General features: G+C 33.3%; 1 protein-coding gene and 1 non-coding gene across 3 annotated transcripts in view; one reads left to right on the top strand and one right to left on the bottom strand.

The window, feature by feature from the left end:
* Positions 1 to 7,610: 7,610 nt before the first annotated feature.
* On the bottom strand, positions 7,611 to 7,684 carry Trnat-agu (transfer RNA threonine (anticodon AGU)). The gene has a single exon. It is a non-coding gene; the product is annotated as a tRNA-Thr (tRNA).
* A 348-nt stretch (positions 7,685 to 8,032) lies between these two features.
* The window catches only part of Imp (IGF-II mRNA-binding protein), a 123,834-nt gene continuing 111,015 nt past the window's right edge, over positions 8,033 to 20,851 (top strand). For both annotated transcript variants that reach the window (XM_064058051.1, XM_064058050.1), the window contains exon 1: positions 8,033 to 8,351. In XM_064058051.1, coding sequence (XP_063914121.1) covers positions 8,138 to 8,351 — 214 coding nt within the window. In that variant the 5' untranslated portion in view covers positions 8,033 to 8,137. The remainder of the gene's footprint in view (positions 8,352 to 20,851) is intronic.

Here is a 20,851-nt window from a genome sequence, read left to right as displayed (position 1 = left end):
AAATCGAAAAACTGGAGAAACAAGAAAAAAAGGAAAAACTGAAAAGTTGAAAAATCTAAAATTGGAAAATAAAAAAATTGAAAACCGAAAAATTGCAAACCGAAAAGTTGAAAAACCAAAAACTGTAAAATTATTTTTCCAGTTATCTTCCGTAATTTTCAAAATTTGTAACCTTATTTTTTTCGTTTTTGTTAATTTTTTCAAGACTATTTCCTGAAAAGTCCCCCAATTTTTCTTATCTTGGACAAATTCTCTACTAGATTCAACTATTATTAAGATTAATAAACAATTTAACTTGTGAGAAAGGAAGCTGCTAATCTCCCCGAGAAGAAGCCGAGAGTTACTATTAAAAAAATGTGTATATTTTTTTCATTGATTTGAAATCTGTGGAAGCTGGTATATACGACAGAATTTTTTCGATTCGAATAACATTATCCTTAGTTTATTTTTCATTTGACGTTTATTTTTCCATTTTTCTCAATTCCCAAGTTCTAAAATTTATGAGGTTTGTAATCTTGGATAAATTCTCTGAAATATTCAATTATTACTAAGTTTAAAAAATTCAGCCTGTGAGAAACGGAGCTACTAATCTCCCCGAGGCGGAACCGAGGGTTATTATAATTTTTTTTTGTTGTTTTTCTCATTTATTCGTAACCTGTGGAAAACTGTGAACACAAAAGAATTTTTCCAACCTGAAAAGCAGTAACTTTAGTCTTCTAAAAATAAAGATAATAAAAAACCTAAACGAAAAATTTCAAATCAAAAATTTGAAGAAATGAAAATTAAAGAATCGAAAAATGAATAATTAAAAATTGAAAACTCGAAATCTTAAATTGAAAAATAAAAAATTATAATATCGAAACATTGAAAATTCGTATAATTGAAAAATAAAGAATATAAAAAACCGAAACGAAAAATTCCAAATCAAAAATTTGAAGAAATGAAAATTAAATTAAAAATTTAAAAGTGAGAAAATTGAAACTTGAAACTCAAAAAATCGCAAATCGAAAAACTGAAGAAACAACAAAAAAGGAAAAATTGAAAAGTTGAAAAATCTAAAATTGGAAAATAAAAAAATTGAAAACCGAAAAATTGCAAATCGAAAAGTTGAAAATTCCAAAAACTGAAAAACTACATTGAAAAAAGAAAAATTATAAAATTAGAACACTGAAACACCAAAAAGTGGAAAAAATAAAAAAATAAATAAAAAACTGAAATTTACTTCGTGATTCTTTCGAGTTTTTCAATAAATTCTCATTGGTACCTTGTTTTATTTAATTAGAGACGTATTTAAGAATTTATTTTTATCGTTTACTTGAAGTGATATCGTAAAATTATGTTTCCAGGTATCTTTCATATTTTAAAAAGTTTTTAACATTGTTTTTTCCGTTTTTCTCAATTCCTTCAAGATTAATTCCTAAAAAACCTCTTCAGATTTGCAATCTTGGTTTTTCTTATTGATTTGTAATTTTGAACTTTATATTCCATTTTTCTCAATTCCCAAGTTCTAAAAAAATTTCAGATTTGTAATCTTGGTCAAATTTTCTGGAAAATTGAATTATTATTACGTTTAATAAACTCAGCTTGTGAGAAATTCAGTTGCTAATCCCCCGAGGCGAAGTCGAGGGTTATTATAAAAAGTTGAATTCTTTCGAGTTCTTCAGTGATTTCTCGTCGGTACGTTTTTATACCGTGGCTTAATTAGAAAAACGTATTTAAGAATTTATTTTTCTCTTTTACTTGAAGTGTTATCGTAAAATTATCTTGTCTAGTTATTTTTTGTATTTTTCAAAATGTTTAACTTTATTTTTTGCGTTTTTTTTTTATCCCTTTAAAATGAGTTTCAGAAAAATCTCTTCAGATTTGTAATCTTGGACAATTCTCTTTAAAATTCAATTATAACTAAGATTAATAAACCTAACTTACGAGAAACGAAGCTGCTAATCTCCCCGAGGCGAAGCCGAGGGTTACTATAAAATTTATTTTTTATTTTTTTTATTGATTTGTAATCTGTGGAAACTTGTATATACAACAGAATCTGTTCGGTCCGAATATCATTATCGTTATAATTTTATTAAAAATTTTGAACTTTATATTCCATTTTTCTCAATTTCCAAGTTCTAAAAAAATATTATATTTGTAATCTTAGTCAAATTCTCTGGAAAATTCAATTATTATTACGTTTAATAAACTCAGCTTGTGAGAAATTCAGTTGCTAATCCCCCGAGGCGAAGTCGAGGGTTATTATAAAAAGTTGAATTATTTCGAGTTCTTCAGTGATTTCTCATCAGTACGTTTTTATATCGTGGCTTAATTAGAGAGACGTTTTTAAGAATTTAGTTTTCTCTTTTACTTGTAGTGATATCGTAAAATTATCTTCTCTAGTTATTTTTCGTATATTTCAAAATGTTTAACTTTATTTTTTGCGTTTTTTACTTCCCGAGCGTAAGCAAAGGAAGTATTGTAATCGAGTCCGTCGGCCGACTCTCTACTTTTACGTTGTCTCGATCTTTCATGACCCCTAGAAGACGAAGAAATAGGTCTCCCATTTCCGTCTGTCTGTCCGTCTGTCCGTCTGTCCGTCTGTCCGTCTGTCCGTCCGTCTGTCCGTCTGTCCGTCTGTCCGTCTGTCCGTCTGTCCGTCTGTTGTCACGGATTTTTATTAGACAGATAATCTCCGAAAGTACTCGACCGATTGTTGTGAAATTTTGTACTTATATTAAGAATATCATGTAGATGGTAAAACGCTAACCAAAATTTGTCGAATCATCCCCACCACTAAAGCGATGACGTCACTTCAAAATTGTACATAGTAAATGGGTTTTCAATTGTATAAAATAACATAGTCCTACACATGTAGTTTACAACTCTGAATCGACTTTTCACCCGAAACGTCCAGATTTTTGGAAAAAAAATCAAAATTATAAAACAACATTTTGAAATTTAATTTTTAATCTGCTAACCAGAATGCTTTGAAATGTTGCAGATGTTTTAAGGCTATAAAGAGAATCATAAATCTTTAGTCAAAAAATATTTGCTTATCCCCTCCAAAAACTTGATGACGTCAGCTCAAAAGTTTGTGGAATAAATCATATCTAAAATGTACAAAATATGATGAGTCTGTACTTGTGAACTACCACTCCATTAATATTTTTTGGATTTGCGTATACAGGGTGACTCAAAAAAATTAATGAATGCGTAAATATATTTTATTGATTTAATCAGGAACTACAAAACCGAATGCTCTGAAATCTTGCAGATGTTTTAAGGTCATAAAGAGCATAATAAATGTTTAGTCAAAATATATTTGCTTATCCCCTCCAAAAACTTGATGACGTCAGCTCGAAAGTTTGCCGAATAAATCATATCTAAAATGTACAAAATATGATGAGCCTGTACTTGTCATTTATCACTCCATTCATATTTTTTGGATTTGCATATACAGAGTGACTCAAAAAAATTAATGAATGCGTAAATTTATTTTATTGATTTAATCAGGAACTACAAAACCGAATGCTTTGAAATCTTGCAGATGTTTTAAGGTTATAAAGAGCATAATAAATTTTTAGTCAAAATATATTTGGTTATCTTCTACAAAAAACTGATGACGTCAGCTCAAAAGTTTTCCGAATAAATCGTATCTAAAATGTACAAAATATGATGAGTCTGTACTTGTGATTTATCATTCCATTCATATTTTTGGATTTGCATATGCAGGGTGACTCAAAAAAATTAATGAAGGCGTGAATTTATTTTATCGATTTAATCAGGAATTACAAAACCGAATGCTTTGAAATCTTGGGAATATTTTAAAGTTATTATAAGCATGGTAAACTTTTGTTCAAAATGTATTTGTTCATCCCTCCTAAAAAAATTGATGACGTCACCCTTAAATTTTGCTGAATAAATCCTATCTAAAATGCAAAAAATACGATGAGTTTGTACTTGTGATTTATCATTCCATTCATATTTTTTAGATTTTCTTAAGAGGTGGTTCAAAAAAATTAATGAAGTCAATTTATTTTATTGATTAAATTAAAGGCAACACTTATTATTAGTATTACACCCCAACCAACCCAATTTGGTAGACACAAAATTTGTTAAAGGAAAAACTCGGTTGAAACATAAGGGTAGCACGCTTATTTACATCGACTTTAACATTACAGACCTGCATTTGTTTTATGCGTTCACTTGATTCCGCGAATGTGAAATAGACATGTTTATAATCAACCAATTGTGAATTTCACCGTCAAGAATTAAAATAAAACCCAATGTTTTATATAATAAGCGGAAGTCGAAGCAATAAAACCGACGGTCGTTTTGTTTACAGTTTCTGTGTTTGGCTCTCACGTATGCTGTTACGCCTGTCATCTTAAATTAACAATGTTTATACATACACGATTTTCAGTTGCCTCTGATACGTAGGTATACGTGAGTAAATTGTTTCGTTATTTTATTGATTATTACAAATCAATATTCAAACGACCCAATTCATTTTCCCGAAAATTTGAGAATATAATAATTTTATTCTTAGTATTACACTACATCTATCCCAACTGATATACGTGTCCTTGCAAAAATGTTGATGACGTCATCGCAATTTTTTTTTAAATTCCCACTACAAAAATGTAATGAGAAAAAAAACACAATAGGCATGCAGTCGTCAAGTTTCCGACAGCGAGGGAAGTACTGTCTAAACTCTTTAGACCAATTTTTTTATTCCTGTAAAATTAGTTTCAGAAAAACCTCTTCAGATTTGTAATCTTGGACAATTCTATTTAAGATTCAATTATAACTAAGATTAATAAACCTAACTTGCGAGAAACGAAGCTGCTAATCTCCCCGAGGCGAAGCCGAGGGTTACTATAAAATTTATTTTTTATTTTTCTTATTGATTTGTAATCGGTGGAAACTTGTATATACAACAGAATCTGTTCGGTCGGAATATCATTAACGTTATAGTTTTTTTTTAATTTTGAACTTTATATTCCATTTTTCTCAATTCCCAAGTTCTAAAAAAATATCAGATCTTGGTCAAATTCTCTGGAAAATTCAATTATTATTACGTTTAATAAACTCAGCTTGTGAGAAATTCAGTTCCTAGTCTCCCGAGGCGAAGCCGAGGGTTATTATAAAAAGTTGAATTCTTTCTATTCTTCAGTGATTTCTCATCGGTACGTTTTTATATCGTGGCTTAATTAGAGAGACGTATTTAAGAATTTATTTTCTCTTTTACTTGAAGTGAAATCGTAAAGTTATCTTCTTTGGTTATTTTTCGTATTTTTCAAAATGTTTAACTTTATGTTTTGCGTTTTTTTTTTGTTTGTTTAAAATAAGTTTCAGAAAAACCTCTTCAGATTTGTAATCTTGGACAATTCTCTTTAAGATTCCTAAACCTAACTTGCGAGAAACGAAGCTGCTAATTTCCCCGAGGCGAAGCCGAAGGTTACAATAAAATTTCTTCTTTATTTTTTTTTTATTGATTTCTAATCTGTGGAAACTTGTAAACAACAGAATTTTTTCGGTCCGAATAAAATTATCGTTAGTTTTCTAATTTTCTTCAAAATTTTGAAGTTTATTTTTCCAGTTTTCTCAATTCCTAAGTTTTAGAAAAATATCAGATTTGGTCAAATTCTCTGGAAAATTCAATTAGTACTAAGTTTAATAAACTCAGCTTGTGAGAAACCCAGCTTGTGAGAAACCCAGCTGCTAATCTCCCGAGGCGAAGACGAGGGTTATTATAAAAAGTTCAAGACTGCAAAATCTAAGAATTGAAGAAACATAAAAATAAAAAATTGAAAAATCGCCAATCGAGAAATTGAAGAAACGAAAAACTGAAAAAATTAAAATTGAAAAACCCAAAAAATGCCAAATCGAAAAACTGAAGAAGTCAAAATAATTGAGGGAGTGTAATTACGCCACTAGTTTTTACTTTATAGATGTCATCAAAAAACAAAGACAACTATGGAAAGAAAAACAACAATCATGTTGGCTCCATGCTACAGATACTAAATATTAATAAATTTGATTCCCATGAGACATACATAAGTTTATGTGTTGGATTATGTCGTTTAATTAACTTTATTACCTTTACAACACTCTTGTGGATATCGAAGACTGTGTTACCAAACGCGAATAACACTATTAAAACCGTATCTAAGTACTTATTCTCTCTAAGATAAGCTACAAACTGGAATTTAACTCAAAATACCTCTACATACATGCCAGACCGAAACTTAATTTTTAAGAGTCTTATAAAATTCGTTTTTTGGAAAAAATGTCTACAGTAAATCAACACAAGCCAACAAGTTTTCGGCGGTTTGATGACGAACTTCGACAGTTACGAGCTAAACTACGCACCTTAGATCATATCTATAGGATTCCTCGAACCGAAGATTCCAGAGAAGCAATGAATAAATGCTGCTGTTTCAACCGACAAAAAATTATAGGAGTATCTACATATTTAAACACCTATAACAAAAGTGGTTTAAAACGCGCAGCTTCAAAGCTGTAGTTGAAATTTTGCCTAAATTAAAAGCAAAACGTATTCACTTAATGAAAGTTATTAGTTGTTGCGAAATTGAAGATGTCTTTACACCATAAATGAATTCATTGGAGTCTTGTGCTTTTGTTAGAGACATTATTACGAACTTGGAAATTATTATTATCAGCTCCTGGATTGTTCTCACACGATTGTTACCGAATATTAAGAACATAATCAACGAATTGTATATTAAAAGTTCGACCGTCCCCATTGTAGCCATAATGTCGGCACAAAACAGAGGTTTTTTTTAGTGTGAAAAAAATCATTTTTTGTATCTACAGCTATGCATAATACAGGGTGTTAAATAAATAAATTCTGTTCTTGCTATATTTTGTTTTGAAATTTGTCCCAAGACTTTCATGACATACATTATTACTTAGCCCTCCAAAACAGAATTAGGAAAAACCAGTACTTCGACCGACCACAAATGTACAATTAATTGACTGTCAATTTCGTAATGCATGAATTCAAGGAGACGTCGAAGAAGTCTGTTAGCCCATCATCATTTTCCCCAGGCAATCTTACTCGTTAATAGACACTTTTTATTTTCTCAGAGTTAATTTTTCTTTGTATAATTTTGACTATAAAAGCTAGGTTTGTTTCAATCCTCAGAGTTCACAAAACACTCCCAATTTTTTTGTAGGTGCATTTCAATAACACCCTGTATAATCCATCCAAATCTTTGGATAGCTTTATATTCAGCGCCAACTAAAGAACAATTATTGTTCATGGAAATAGTCGAACTTCGTCGCTACGTTAACAGAAATCTATATTATTTATATCCAATAGGTTGTCCACATTTAGTTGTCAATGAGATGTAGTAATTTTATATTATTATCATAAAAAATACACCTAAGTTGTTTGTTGTAGATTATAAAACTCAATTTTTCATACAACCCTGAATGTAGAAAAAAATGTGTATAAATGTGGTTCTGACATCAACCGCACGTCAATAAACGGCGTATTTATTTTATTTTCTTAAAAATAACCGAATGAAAACGTTTATTTGTGACTATCACGTTTGGGAGCACGTTATTTGTGTGAATCCAAAAAAAAAAGTGTGTGCAGGCCCCGGAGGGATTCGAACCCTCGATCTCCTGTTTACTAGACAGGCGCTTTAACCAACTAAGCCACGGCGCCTCGGCTTCCAACGTTGCTTCGGTAACGTACCCGTGCTGAACTCGCGCTCCCTGCGAAATTCGCGTTTCCGTGAAGTTAGCGCAGCGGCGATTAAACTCCTCACTAAACCAACTTCCGCCCGGACGAAACTCCGTACTCCCGCCCGCATAAACCCAATATCTGAACCCACCCGTGCGCGTTTCATCGCCGCGAGGTTGGCAGCGCTAATTCGAAAAATTCCCTCCAAAGAAAAATGCGAGATTCGCACCAATCGGCAATTGCAAGCGTCACGTGCACTTCGCCGCCCAATGACACTTGTCCGCATTCAATCTTCGCGGTCAGCAATGTTGGCAAGAGTGCGCATGTCAAAAAAGTTTGTTGTACGAACGAGGTGGCGGACGTGTTTCGGGAACTTGAAACTTTCTTTGTAATTTATCTCAAGTGTCATTCGATCGAATCGCGAAAAAAGTGTCTATGAATACGACGGCGGCCGGCAAGATTCCCCCCATTACCATGAGCAAGCTGTACATCGGCAATTTACCATCGGAGACCAACGAGAACGCCCTCAGACAACTCTTCGTCGACCAGAACTTGTCCTGCACCAATATTTTGGTCAAGCGTGGAGGTTATGCCTTTGTGGACTGTCCGGACCAGTCCTCCGCAGACAAAGCCATCGACAAACTCAACGGTAAGCCTGTCAACTCGGTACTTTTACCGAACAACGTCACGTTTGTCAAGAGCCGGCTCTGGCGAGACGCGTGTTTTGAAGTTTTGACTGGTCGGTGTCATTGACACATGCCGAAATTCCGCGACTTTGGGCCCTCTCCAAGCCCTTATTTGACTCATTGCGGCTTTTTTTCTAGAATGCGACCGGTAGGTATTCTAGTGTGACAGAGCCGGTTTTCGTAGGGGGGCCAACAAACAACACGAGATTGGAGAAAAATTCCCGCCGCTATTTAAAGGCACCGCAAGAATGCCAAAAGTTTACCTTAACCTCGTGTGTTTATTAATTCGTTGCTTCACGTGTTGCTGGAAAACGGCGCCTGCGCAAAAGGCAGGGGACGATGGAATTCGAAAATTGCAGCCTGTCATAGGCCAAATCTTTAAGATAATCCGTATCAGAGAAAGATATTTTGTGCTACGAATAAACAACGCCGGAAATCGTGTGACTGTGTTGTCAGAATTTCGGGGAAATTAGACGACGGTTTCTGAGATAATCGATTCATGAATTAATTTCTTCGAGACTCGGTTTAATCAATATTAAAAACTAAGCTGAAAAAGTGTTTCATAACGTACTATGTAATGAAAATTTATTTAATGATTTTTCTAATGACGTCATCTTTTTTTAGTGGGGGTAAATGTCTGAATTTTGGTGGTAATGATGCCAGTGTGACGAAAACGATTGTACAGTCAGACTTCATTGTGATTAGGGCATCTTTTAAAATAATCATAGCTGGAGTTTCAGAGAATTTTTTATTTTCGTATGATAATGTATGGTCACGATGATTTTTGATTTTGATGAAAAAAATACGTATTGAAATGATTATAATTTTATTTTACTAAGAAGGGTGTTTTCAATAATAAATATAAGTACCCTATCCCTGAACAAGCAACAATAAATGGTAGGCTACTGAAACTTAGTTATAATTTACCGATTTTAGTGACTTTCAGCTGCTTCTTGTGTCAACACTTGTGACCTGAGAGAGTTGATTATTTTTCAGACATTTAGTTCTCATAACAATAGAAAATGTAAAAAACAAAATTACAGTAATTTCAATACGTGTTATAGGAAAAAAGTTACAATCCGTCATAAAGAGTTTGAAAATAGCACAACTTCAGACTTCTAAGGAGATGTGAAGCATTCAAAAAAATAATTGACTAAATTTTTTGATCTAAAAATCATGCGGCACATTTTTTATTCATTTTTTTTTTACAAATTTCGGAAAATTTTGGTTGTTAAAACACTGACTTTATCGATATTGGTGCAACGAACATGTTTATTTGGCTCTTTCTGATGTTTTGGCTATTTAAAAAATATTGATAGACGTAATACGATTGAAATCGGTAAACAATAGTTTTCATAAGATATTCGTTTGAGATGATTTAGTGTTTTTGGTAAAATTCAGATTTTTTCTTCTGTGATTTTTTACATATCTATTAATCTGTCAAAATCTTCTTGTTTTAACAAGTACTAGCCCCGCCCACCCACCCATATTTTCTTAGAGGATATATATTTGGCAGATGACCTATGCTTTATTTTCTTAGAAGAGTAGGTCATTGGCCAAAATGAGTCTTATTTTGGCAAATACTAGCACCTGCAAAGACAAAACTGATTTTGGCAAATGAGATATCTTCTAAGAAAAGAGAGGGTGGGTGGGCGGGGTTAGTACCTGCTAAGATAAGACTGATTTTGCCAGATGAGATATCCTATAAGAAAAGAGAGGGTGGGTGGGCGGGGCTAGTATCTGCTGAAACGAGACTGATTTCAGTAAATGACGTATCCTCTAAGAAATTTAAATAAATTATTATAAGAAAAGGGACTAGAGGCTCCAAAGCACTTTCAAATTTTTTCCAAACAGGAATACCTAGACATGATCGTTTTCCGGGTTAGAACCGTGTTAATTGAGTTTCTGGGCTCAACCTTTCGCACACTTTCGTAAGTGGCATCTTCTAGGAATACCTAGAACATCAAGATTGTTCTAACTTTTGCAAAAAAAAACGGAATCCAAAAATTAACTCAAAAACAGGTCAGGTCAGAATTTTCCAAAAATAGAACACCAAACTCCCCTCTCAAAATAATACACCATGGGTACCCAAAAGTCGCCCGAATTAAAAAGAAAAACATTTCGGCACTAAAGACTTTTTCAAATTCATAAAAAATAAAACACGAAAAGCTCAAGTTCATCCAGCAACAACATACCAGATTTCTTTAAATTTATCCGAAAATAAAACACCAGGGGACCTAAAATTAACTGCGAACATTTTAAACCTAGGGTTCTGAAATCCGCCATTTTCCAGACACCCGGTATACTCCTAGAAGTCATCTTCTTTATTGTTCAGTCTGGCGACATTCCCGTTTTCTTCCCGTTCTGCTATTCATTCTCTTTTTTGTTACCATTCCCTTATTCTTTCTGATTCTTCTTACTTTGCCTATTCATCTTTTTTATTTCTTTTACCACGTCCATAGCTAATTCGTTTTACTTTTGGTTGCTTTGTTTTTTTTGCCACATTTTCATCTATTTCCTGTGTTAACGGTTCATTCTTTCTCGGTATTCATTCTCATCTAATTTTATTGGTCCCCATATGGTCCTTAAAATTTTCTTTCGATTTTTGATTTCTCTGGGTAACTGAAAAAACTTTCGATTTTTTAATTTTACAATTTTGGCAGTTTTCCGATTTCTCAATTATTTGATTTTTAAAAATATCTGGAAAATTGATGTTTATTTTTTTAAATTTTCGATTTTTGATTTTTTTTCCGGCTTTTTGGAACGGAGTAAAAAGTAATTTTGATCAGCTATTTGCCACGTTTACCGTAACTTTAAAACATCTGAAAATTTTGTTTGTAATTTTCAATTTTTGGATTTTTCGGTTTTTCAAAATTTCGGTTCGAAGAAATTTGTTCGTTTAATTAAAAAATCGAAAAATGAAAAAGAAAGATTTTAACTCGAGAACTTGAAAAATTAAAAATCAAAAAATTTCAAAATTGTAAAGTTAAAACTTGAAAAATCAAAAGATTGGAATTAAAAACTGCAAAATTGTCAAATGAAAACTGGAATTCCGAATTCGAGATTTGATTTTTTTTTTCAATTTTTCGATACATATTTTAGTTTTGATTTTCCGATTATACAGATGTACAACTTTCCGATTTCGCATTTATCGGATTTTTCAATTTGTCATTTTTTGATTTTTAAATTTTTTATTTTTAGCAAGTACTAGCCCCACCCACCCAGTCTTTATTTTCTTAGAAGAATAAGTCATCTGCCAAAATCAGTCTCTTCTTGACAGGTACTAGTCCCGCCCACCCACCCTTATTTTCTTAGAGGATATGTCATTTGCAAAAATCAGTCTCATCTTTGCCAAGATAAGATTTTGGCAGATGACCTACTATTCTAAGAAAATAAAGGGTGGGTGGACGGGGCTAGTACCCACCTTATCTCTAGTGTAATGAATGCTTTATTCATCGTAAGCTGAAGGGCGGAGTTTAGTTGCAAAATCCTCATTTCTCTACAAAAAATTACCACATGAAATATGTTTTTAAAATGGTCGAATTTTTTATAGAAATATTGATGTTACAATTAAACTCCACCCTTCGGTCTGATTAGGAATAAAAAACCATCACAACTGAGATCGGGGCGGCTGGGTGGGGCTTAATCTTTGTTTTTTTTTTTAATATGTAGAGTTTTCTTTCAACAACAGGAAAGTTAAACATGCTTTCAGTTTTTTGAGGGGAAAAGAAGACTTCGTATATTAAGAAAAAATGGACAAAATATAAGCCCCGCCCACCCACCCCATCTCGATTGTGATGAATATTTTGTCCATCATGAGTTGAATGGCGGAATTTAGTTTGCAAAATCCTTATTTCTCTACAAGAAATTATCATAAGAAAGATATTTTTAAAAGGGTAGAATTTTTTGAGAAATATTGATGTTACATTTAAGCTCCGCCCTTTGGTCTGAATAGGAATAAAAAACTCATCACAATTGAGATCGGGGCGGGTGGGTGGGGCTTAATCTTTGTTTTTTTTTTTTTAATATGTATATAAAGTTTTCTTTCATCAACACGAAAGTTAAACCTGCCTTCAGTTTCTTGTGGGGAAAAGAAGACTTCGTATATTAAGAAAAAAGGGACAAAATATAAGCCCCGCCCACCCACCCCATCTCGATTGTGATGAATATTTTGTCCATCATGAGTTGAATGGCGGAATTTAGTTTGCAAAATCCTTATTTGTCTACAAGAAATTATCATAAGAAAGATATTTTTAAAAGGGTAGAATTTTTTGAGAAATATTGATGTTACATTTAAGCTCCGCCCTTTGGTCTTGATGAGGAATAAAAAACTCATCACAATTGAGATCGGGGCGGGTGGGTGGGGCTTAATCTTTGTTTTTTACTTCCCGAGCGTAAGCAAAGGAAGTATTGTAATCGAGTCCGGCGGCCGACTCTCTACTTTTACGTTTTCTCGATCTTTCATGACCCCTAGAAGACTAAGAAATAGGTCTCCCATTTCCGTCTGTCTGTCCGTCTGTCCGTCTGTCCGTCCGTCTGTCCGTCTGTCCGTCCGTCTGTCCGTCTGTCCGTCTGTCCGTCTGTCCGTCCGTCTGTCCGTCTGTTGTCCCGGATTTTTATTAGACAGATAATCTCCGAAAGTACTCGACCGATTGTTGTGAAATTTTGTACTTATATTAAGAATATCATGTAGATGGTAAAACGCTAACCAAAATTTGTCTAATCATCCCCACCACTAATGCGATGACGTCACTTCAAAATTGTACATAGTAAATGGGTTTTCAATTGTATAAAATAACATAGTCCTACACATGTAGTTTACAACTCTGAATCGACTTTTCACCCGAAACGTCCAGATTTTTGAAAAAAAAATCAAAATTATAAAACAACATTTTGAAATTTAATTTTTAATCTGCTAACCAGAATGCTTTGAAATGTTGCAGATGTTTTAAGGCTATAAAGAGCATCATAAATCTTTAGTCAAAAAATATTTGCTTATCCCCTCCAAAAACTTGATGACGTCAGCTCAAAAGTTTGTGGAATAAATCATATCTAAAATGTACAAAATATGATGAGTCTGTACTTGTGATCTATCACTCCATTCATATTTTTTGGATTTGCATATACAGGGTGACTCAAAAAAATTAATGAATGCGTAAATATATTTTATTGATTTAATCAGGAACTACAAAACCGAATGCTCTGAAATCTTGCAGATGTTTTAAGGTCATAAAGAGCATAATAAATGTTTAGTCAAAATATATTTGCTTATCCCCTCCAAAAACTTGATGACGTCAGCTCGAAAGTTTGCCGAATAAATCATATCTAAAATATACAAAATATGATGACGCTGTACTTGTCATTTATCACTCCATTCATATTTTTTGGATTTGCATATACAGAGTGACTCAAAAAAATTAATGAATGCGTAAATATATTTTATTGATTTAATCAGGAACTACAAAACGGAATGCTCTGACATCTTGCAGATGTTTTAAGGTTATAAAGAGCATAATAAATGTTTAGTCAAAATATATTTGCTTATCCCCTCCAAAAACTTGATGACGTCAGCTCGAAAATTTGCCGAATAAATCATATCTAAAATGTACAAAATATGATCAGTCTGTACTTGTGATCTATCACTCCATTCATAATTTTTGGATTTGCATATACAGGGTGATTCAAGAAAATAAATGAAAGCGTAAGTTTACTTTACTCACACACACAATAGGCATGCAGTCGTCAAGTTTCCGACAGCGAGGGAAGTACTGTCTAAACTCTTTAGACCAATTTTTTTTTAATATATATATAGAGTTTTCTTTCATCAACACGAAAGTTAAACCTGCCTTCAGTTTCTTGTGGGGAAAAGAAGACTTCGTATATTAAGAAAAAAGGGACAAAATATAAGCCCCGCCCACCCACCCCATCTCGATTGTGATGAATATTTTGTCCATCATGAGTTGAATGGCGGAATTTAGTTTGCAAAATCCTTATTTCTCTACAAGAAATTATCATAAGAAGGATATTTTTAAAAGGGTAGAATTTTTTAGAGAAATATTGATGTTACATTTAAGCTCCGCCCTTTGGTCTGATTAGGAATAAAAAACTCATCACAATTGAGATCGGGGCGGGTGGGTGGGGCTTAATCTTTGTTTTTTTTTTTTTATATGTATATAGAGTTTTTTTCAACAACACGAAAGTTAAACCTGCTTTCAGTTTCTTGAATGGAAAAGAAGACTTCGTATATTAAGAAAAAATGGACAAAACATAAGCCCCGCCCACCCACCCCTTCTTGATTGTGACGAATATTTTATCCATCATGAGTTGAATGGCGGAATTTAGTTTACAAAATCCTTATTTCTCTCCAAGAAATTATCATAAGAAAGATATTTTTAACTGGGTAGAATTTTTTAGAGAAATGTTGATGTTACATTTAAGCTCCGCCCTTTGGTCTGATTGGGAATAAAAAACTCATCACAATTGAGATCGGGGCGGGTGGGTGGGGCTTAATCTTTGTTTTTTTTTTTAATATGTATATAGAGTTTTTTTCAACAACACGAAAGTTAAACCTGCCTTCAGTTTTTTGAGGGGAAAAGAAGACGTCGTATATTAAGAAAAACTGGGCAAAATATAAGCCCCGCCCACCCACCCCTTCTCGATTGTGGTGAATATTTTATTCATCATGAGTTGAACGGCGGAATTTAGTTTGCAAAATCCTTATTTCTCTAGAAGAAATTATCATAAGAAATGTATTTTTAAAAGGGTAGAATTTTTTAGAGAAATATTGATGTTACATTTAAGCTCCGCCCTTTAGTCTGATTAGGAATAAAAAAAAACTCATCACAACTGAGATCGGGGCGGGTGGGTGGGGCTTAATCTTTGTTTTTTTTTAATATGTATATAGAGTTTTCTTTCAACAACATGAAAGTTAAACCTGCTTTCAGTTTTTTGAGGGGAAAAGAAGACTTTGTATATTAAGAAAAAAGGAACAAAATATAAGCCCCGCCCACTCACCCCTTCTCAATTGTGGTGAATATTCATCATGAGTTGAGAATGGCGGAATTTAGTTTGCAAAATCCTTATTTCTCTACAAGAAATTATCATAAATATATATTTTTTAAAGGGTAGAATTTTTAGAGAAATATTGATGTTACATTTAAACTCCGCCCTTCGGTCTGATTAGGAAAAAACTCATCATAATTGAGATCGGGGCGGGTGGGTGGGGCTTAATCTTTGTTTTTTTTTTAATACATAGGGTTTTATTTCAACAGGAAAGTTAAACATGCTTTCAGTTTCTTGTGGGGAAAAGAAGTCTTGGTATATTAAGAAAAAAGGGACAAAATATAAGCCCCGCCCACCCACCCCTTCTGGATTGTGATGAATATTTTATTCATCATGAGTTGAATGGCGGAATTTGGTTTGCAAAATCCTTATTTCTCTATAAGAAATTATCATAAGAAAGATTTTTTTCTAAAAATCTGGACGTCAAGGATAAAAACTGAACACGAACTCATAAACCACAACTATAGGAGTATAACTATTGTTACACATTTTTTTTTTTTAATCTGGATGTGTAGGATAAGAACTCAACACAGGGCAGATATATGTTATTCTATAAAGTTTAAATAACATTTATTCGGCAAAATTTTGTGATGAGGTCATTAATTTTTCAGGAGGGGATAAACGCATAAATTTTGATCATCATTTTACCATGTTTACGATAACCTGAAAACGTTTTCAAGAATTCAGAGCATTCGGTTTTGGAGTCATTTTCTTATTTCATTTCACCTCCACAACCTGCTTTCAGTTTCATTTCTGCCAAAACTCCTACCATTTTTCCAGAACCAACCGCTGAATATAACAGATTTCTAAAATCTTGACCTGAGACGATAAGGACGCTAAATTTTTGGAATCAGCACATCTAAATCTATATCCTGGCATTTATTGAGGAATTTTAGAGATCTTTTTCAGAAAAAAAAATAAAAATTTGGGATTTTTCGACCATCTTCGAAACTTAACCACCGACATTTTTAGATAACTCTTACCATTTTTCCAGAATCAACCACTGAAATGAGTTTTTTGGATTTTTTAAACAAATTTAATTTCAAACCAACTACTTTTTTTAGATTCTTTTAAAAATAAGAGTCCTGGGTCCCCAACTTCCTTTTAAGTTCTGAAGAAAAGACAACGGGACCGCCAAGATTTTTTTATTATTTGTTTTTAATGACAACAGCAGGGAATTTCAACATTTTTTCAAATCAACCCCCCCCTCCCCATTTTTTTCAATTTCTTTTTAATTATTAATAAAAGATACTACTCACTTCCAGATTCATCTAGTAGTTTTTAAAATAATTGTAGTAATCTTGTCCCACAATGTAGTTGATTTTTCAAATTTTTTATGAAAAACAAAAAGGTCAATTAAAAGTGGCTTATCTCAACTATGGAAGGCTTGAAAAATCAAGTGTTGCCTAACATATTTTTAGAATCATCACAGAATTGTTCATTAGATGTAAACTGTTTAAAATTTGTTAAATGTGTCAGTAATAACTTTCTAGACGTTCACGATAGTCTAGAAATATTCAGGGACAAATATTTTGTGGAGTCCACGTTTTTAAAGTCAATCGAACTTTATCTGTTCATCCCACATTCGAAAAATACGATTTATCAAAATATTACTTAAATGTGTTAACTTTAGTGATACAGGTCTTCTAAACAAACTCCAGTACAATAAAATGTATCATTTTATCTAGTAGATTACGTAACGAACTTTGAGATATGTACACATATTCGACATTGAGGGGGATTTAATGATTAGAGCATTCACTAGAATTCATTTATTCCTCTCTTTCGAAAAATGAATGACGCATTTTCAAATAAATATTAAATTAGACTTCAGACAGAAGAAAATATATTGTTTAAAATTATAAAAAAAAATGACAATAGCAATTTCAACTTTTTTGAGTTTGTTGTTTATTGGCGGTGATCGACGTAACCACGCTTTTATCACCTCCGATGCAATAACAGCATCCCGTGTGCGAGCTGCACTGATTAAGCCTTTTTTTGCGAATGTGACCGGTAGGTATTCTAGTGTGACAAAGCCGGTTTTCGTAGGGGGCCGACTCGGCTGATCGTTGCCAAACAAACAACACCCAGTGGAGAAAAATTCCCGCCTGAATTTGATACAACCGAGGCCGAAAAGACACCCGAAAATGCGCAGTGTTGGCTTTGGCGTCGTAGGTTTTGTTAAATTTGTTACCTATCTTTCGAGTGGGTTGATTTTAGGTCTGGTTTAACATTGTCGAAAATGTTCGGTAACAATGGACCAAGTTCTTTGGCGGTGTTACGCCGCCTACACTGCTCGAAAGCGCAAGATTTGTCAGAGTATGTCAGAAATTTGCTAAATGTCAGGATAAGGTCATCCACGTGGGATATTTTCAGTAATCGTTCTAAAAAGTCTGAATTAGTAGTCTTAAGTTTGGTATGTTCCTCAAGGTTCTGGGCGCGTTCCGTTCCTATTTAATATATTTATCAGTGATGTCAAAAATGAGAAATAATGTCTTTAGTAGCGTTTTTTTATTATTTTAGTAATAATTACCTATTTATTTTATCGATTATCTCAGAAACGTTTCATCTAATTTCGCTGAAATTCTTACATCAAGCACATTTTTAAAACAAGCGGACTCATAGATTTTGATTTCGTGACAAGAACAACTGATGATACTTTTACTTCACAGTTCAGCTAAATCTACAGCTGATTTATTGGCCAGTTTGGGAAAACTGCGCAGCGGAAAACGTTATTTTTACGTGGAAATGCTTAATTCTATAAAGCAAACGTGCGGCTTTGAAGGAAGTGAGAAAAACCAATAAAGGAACGAGAAAATCGTATTTTTTCTTGTTTTTCTTTTTTCTAAAGTAATTCTGTATGATATAATAAAATGATAAACGAGGTGACACTGCTGCTGCCAATAAAGTCGCCGACGTCCTTCTGAAAGCATGTCCTGTGTAAGATTTTGTATTTTGAGGTTTAAATATTCGGCAAATTTTAGAGGTGTTTATCCTGTAGTATTTTATGCTCACCACACAAGTTGATTTACACATTTCCCTTGACGAACTGAGTAGAAAAATCGACGAGAGTTTGTCTCCTTTAATTATAATATAAATTTCGGCAGGAGCTTCCAACAGAAATTTGTTTTTTTGCACTCTAGTATATCTATAATATCTTAGATTTTTTTGGATGATGTCCAATATTTTTCGTCTTTAGAAATGCCACTAGTTTCTTAAATTGTGGTATATCAATACCATTATTTAAGTTCATGGTAGTTTTAAGCATAGAGCGCAAACTTTAGTCTTAAGCTTTTCTCGGAAAAATGTTTGACGTATCAAAAATTCTCAAAGTTTTCAAAACTCTACGTTGAAAATGTTCGCAGTTAATTTTAGGTCCCCTGGTGTTTTATTTTTGGATAAATTTAAAGGAATCTGGTGTTTTGTTGCTAGATGAACTTGCGAAATTGATAGTCTTGAGACCCGCAATGTTTTTTTTTTTTAATTCGGGAGACTCATGGAGATTTTTTTTGTAAATTATTTAAAACAATTTTGGGGGACTTTGTTCTGTTTTCGGAAAACTCTGACCTGACCTGCTTTTGAGTTAATTTTGGAACACCGTTTTTTTTTTGAAAAATTTAAAACAATGTTGAGGTTCTAGGTATTCCTGTTTGCAAAGAATTTGAAAGTGCTTTGGAGCCTCTAGTGTCTTTTCTTATAATAATTTAATTAAATTTCTTAGAGGATACGTCATTTGCTAAAATCAGTCTTATCTTAGCAGGTACTAGCCCCGCCCACCCACCCTTTCTTTTTTAGGAAGGTATCTCATTAGCCAAAATCAGTTTTATCTTAGCAAGTAGTAGCCCCACCCACCCACCCGTCTCTTTTCTTAGAGGGTATCTCATAAGCCAAAATTAGTCTTATCTTAGGCACTACTAGCCCCGCCCACCCACCCTCTCTTTTCTTTGAGGGTATGTCATTTGCCAAAGTCAGTTTTGTCTTAGCAAGTGCTGATGACTAACTTTTATAAAAAATGATCAAAAGGCAGGACTTTTGAACATCTTCTCTAGTGTTTAGTTAGTTATGCTTTATTGGATTTTTTTTTGTTGGTTTTGTTTTTGTTTTGGTTTATTTATTAATGAAAAATAACAGCTTGTTTTATTAATAATAATGCACAACGATTAATGACTACTCTGCCTCACTAAGCGAAAATATCCTATCTATATTAATGTTAAAATTGACGTACTGAAAAATTTGTGTTTTTGTTTGGCTCTAGTAAGTATATCCTTTCTAAATTTTTATATTCAATTGTCAAAATATTATTGTAGAATGCGTTAGATGACATCCCTACACTTTTTATATATTTATTTGTTTTGTATGAATTAGTTTTGCGCTTAGAGCGTTTTTGTGAACAAAACATGATACATATACTAAGCGTAAACACCTTATCTGCAATGACCATTACATGTCAAGTTCTAAATCGCTATATATAACACGGGGAAACCATTAGGACTCAGATAACTACGTACATTAAGAAAAAAAGGCACAATATACGCCCCGCCCACCCGCCCTATCTCAATCGTGATGGTTTCTTTTTTACCCGTCGTAAGCTGTAGGGCGAAGCTTAATTGTAAAATCCTGGCTTTCCTACGAGAAATTGCTGTGTGAAATATGTTCTTGACTAATCGTGTCGTTCAAAGCAAACTATATGTACTTATTAAGTAAAAAAAAAGCTGAAAGATAAGCCCCACCCATCCGTCTCGATCTCAATCTGGTTTTAATTTTAAATATACATAGTATTGTTTGAACAACACGATGCTCAAAAACGTGTCTCCCTTGGTAATTTCTTGTAGAGAAGTAAGGATTGTGCAGTTAAGCGCCGCCCTCTTGGCTCACGACGAATTAAAAAATCAACACAATTGAGACAGGGCGGGTGGGTGGGGTTTACATTTGCCTTTTTTTTTCTTAATATATGCAGTTATCTTATCACAACACAAACGTAGAACAGATGAGACTACCTACATTAAGAAAAAAAAGCATAATATAAGCCCCGCCCACCCGCCCTGTCTCAATCGTGACATTTTTTTTTTATACGTCGTAAGCTGTAGGGCGAAGCTTGCTTGTAAAGTCCTTGCTTTCCTATGAGAAATTGCTGTGTGAAATATGTTCTTGACTAATCGTGTCGTTCAAAGAAAAACTATATGTATTTATTAAGTAAAAAAAGCCAAAAGATAAGTCCCTCCCATCCCTTTCGATCTCAATCTGGTTTTAATTTTTAATATACATAGTATTTTTTGAACAACACGATGCTCAAAAACATGTCTCCCTTGGTAATTTCTTGTAGAGAAGTAAGGATTGTGCAGTTAAGCGCCGCCCTCTTGGCTCACGACGAATTAAAAAAATCATCACAATTGCGAGAGGG

Source organism: Zophobas morio, unplaced genomic scaffold (assembly GCF_036711695.1).
Source record: "Zophobas morio isolate AGI-343-1 ecotype UQ-CSIRO unplaced genomic scaffold, CSIRO_AGI_Zmor_V1 ptg000017l, whole genome shotgun sequence".
NCBI classification, from domain to species: domain Eukaryota; kingdom Metazoa; phylum Arthropoda; class Insecta; order Coleoptera; family Tenebrionidae; genus Zophobas; species Zophobas morio.
This window is presented reverse-complemented; position numbering and strand designations above follow the sequence as displayed.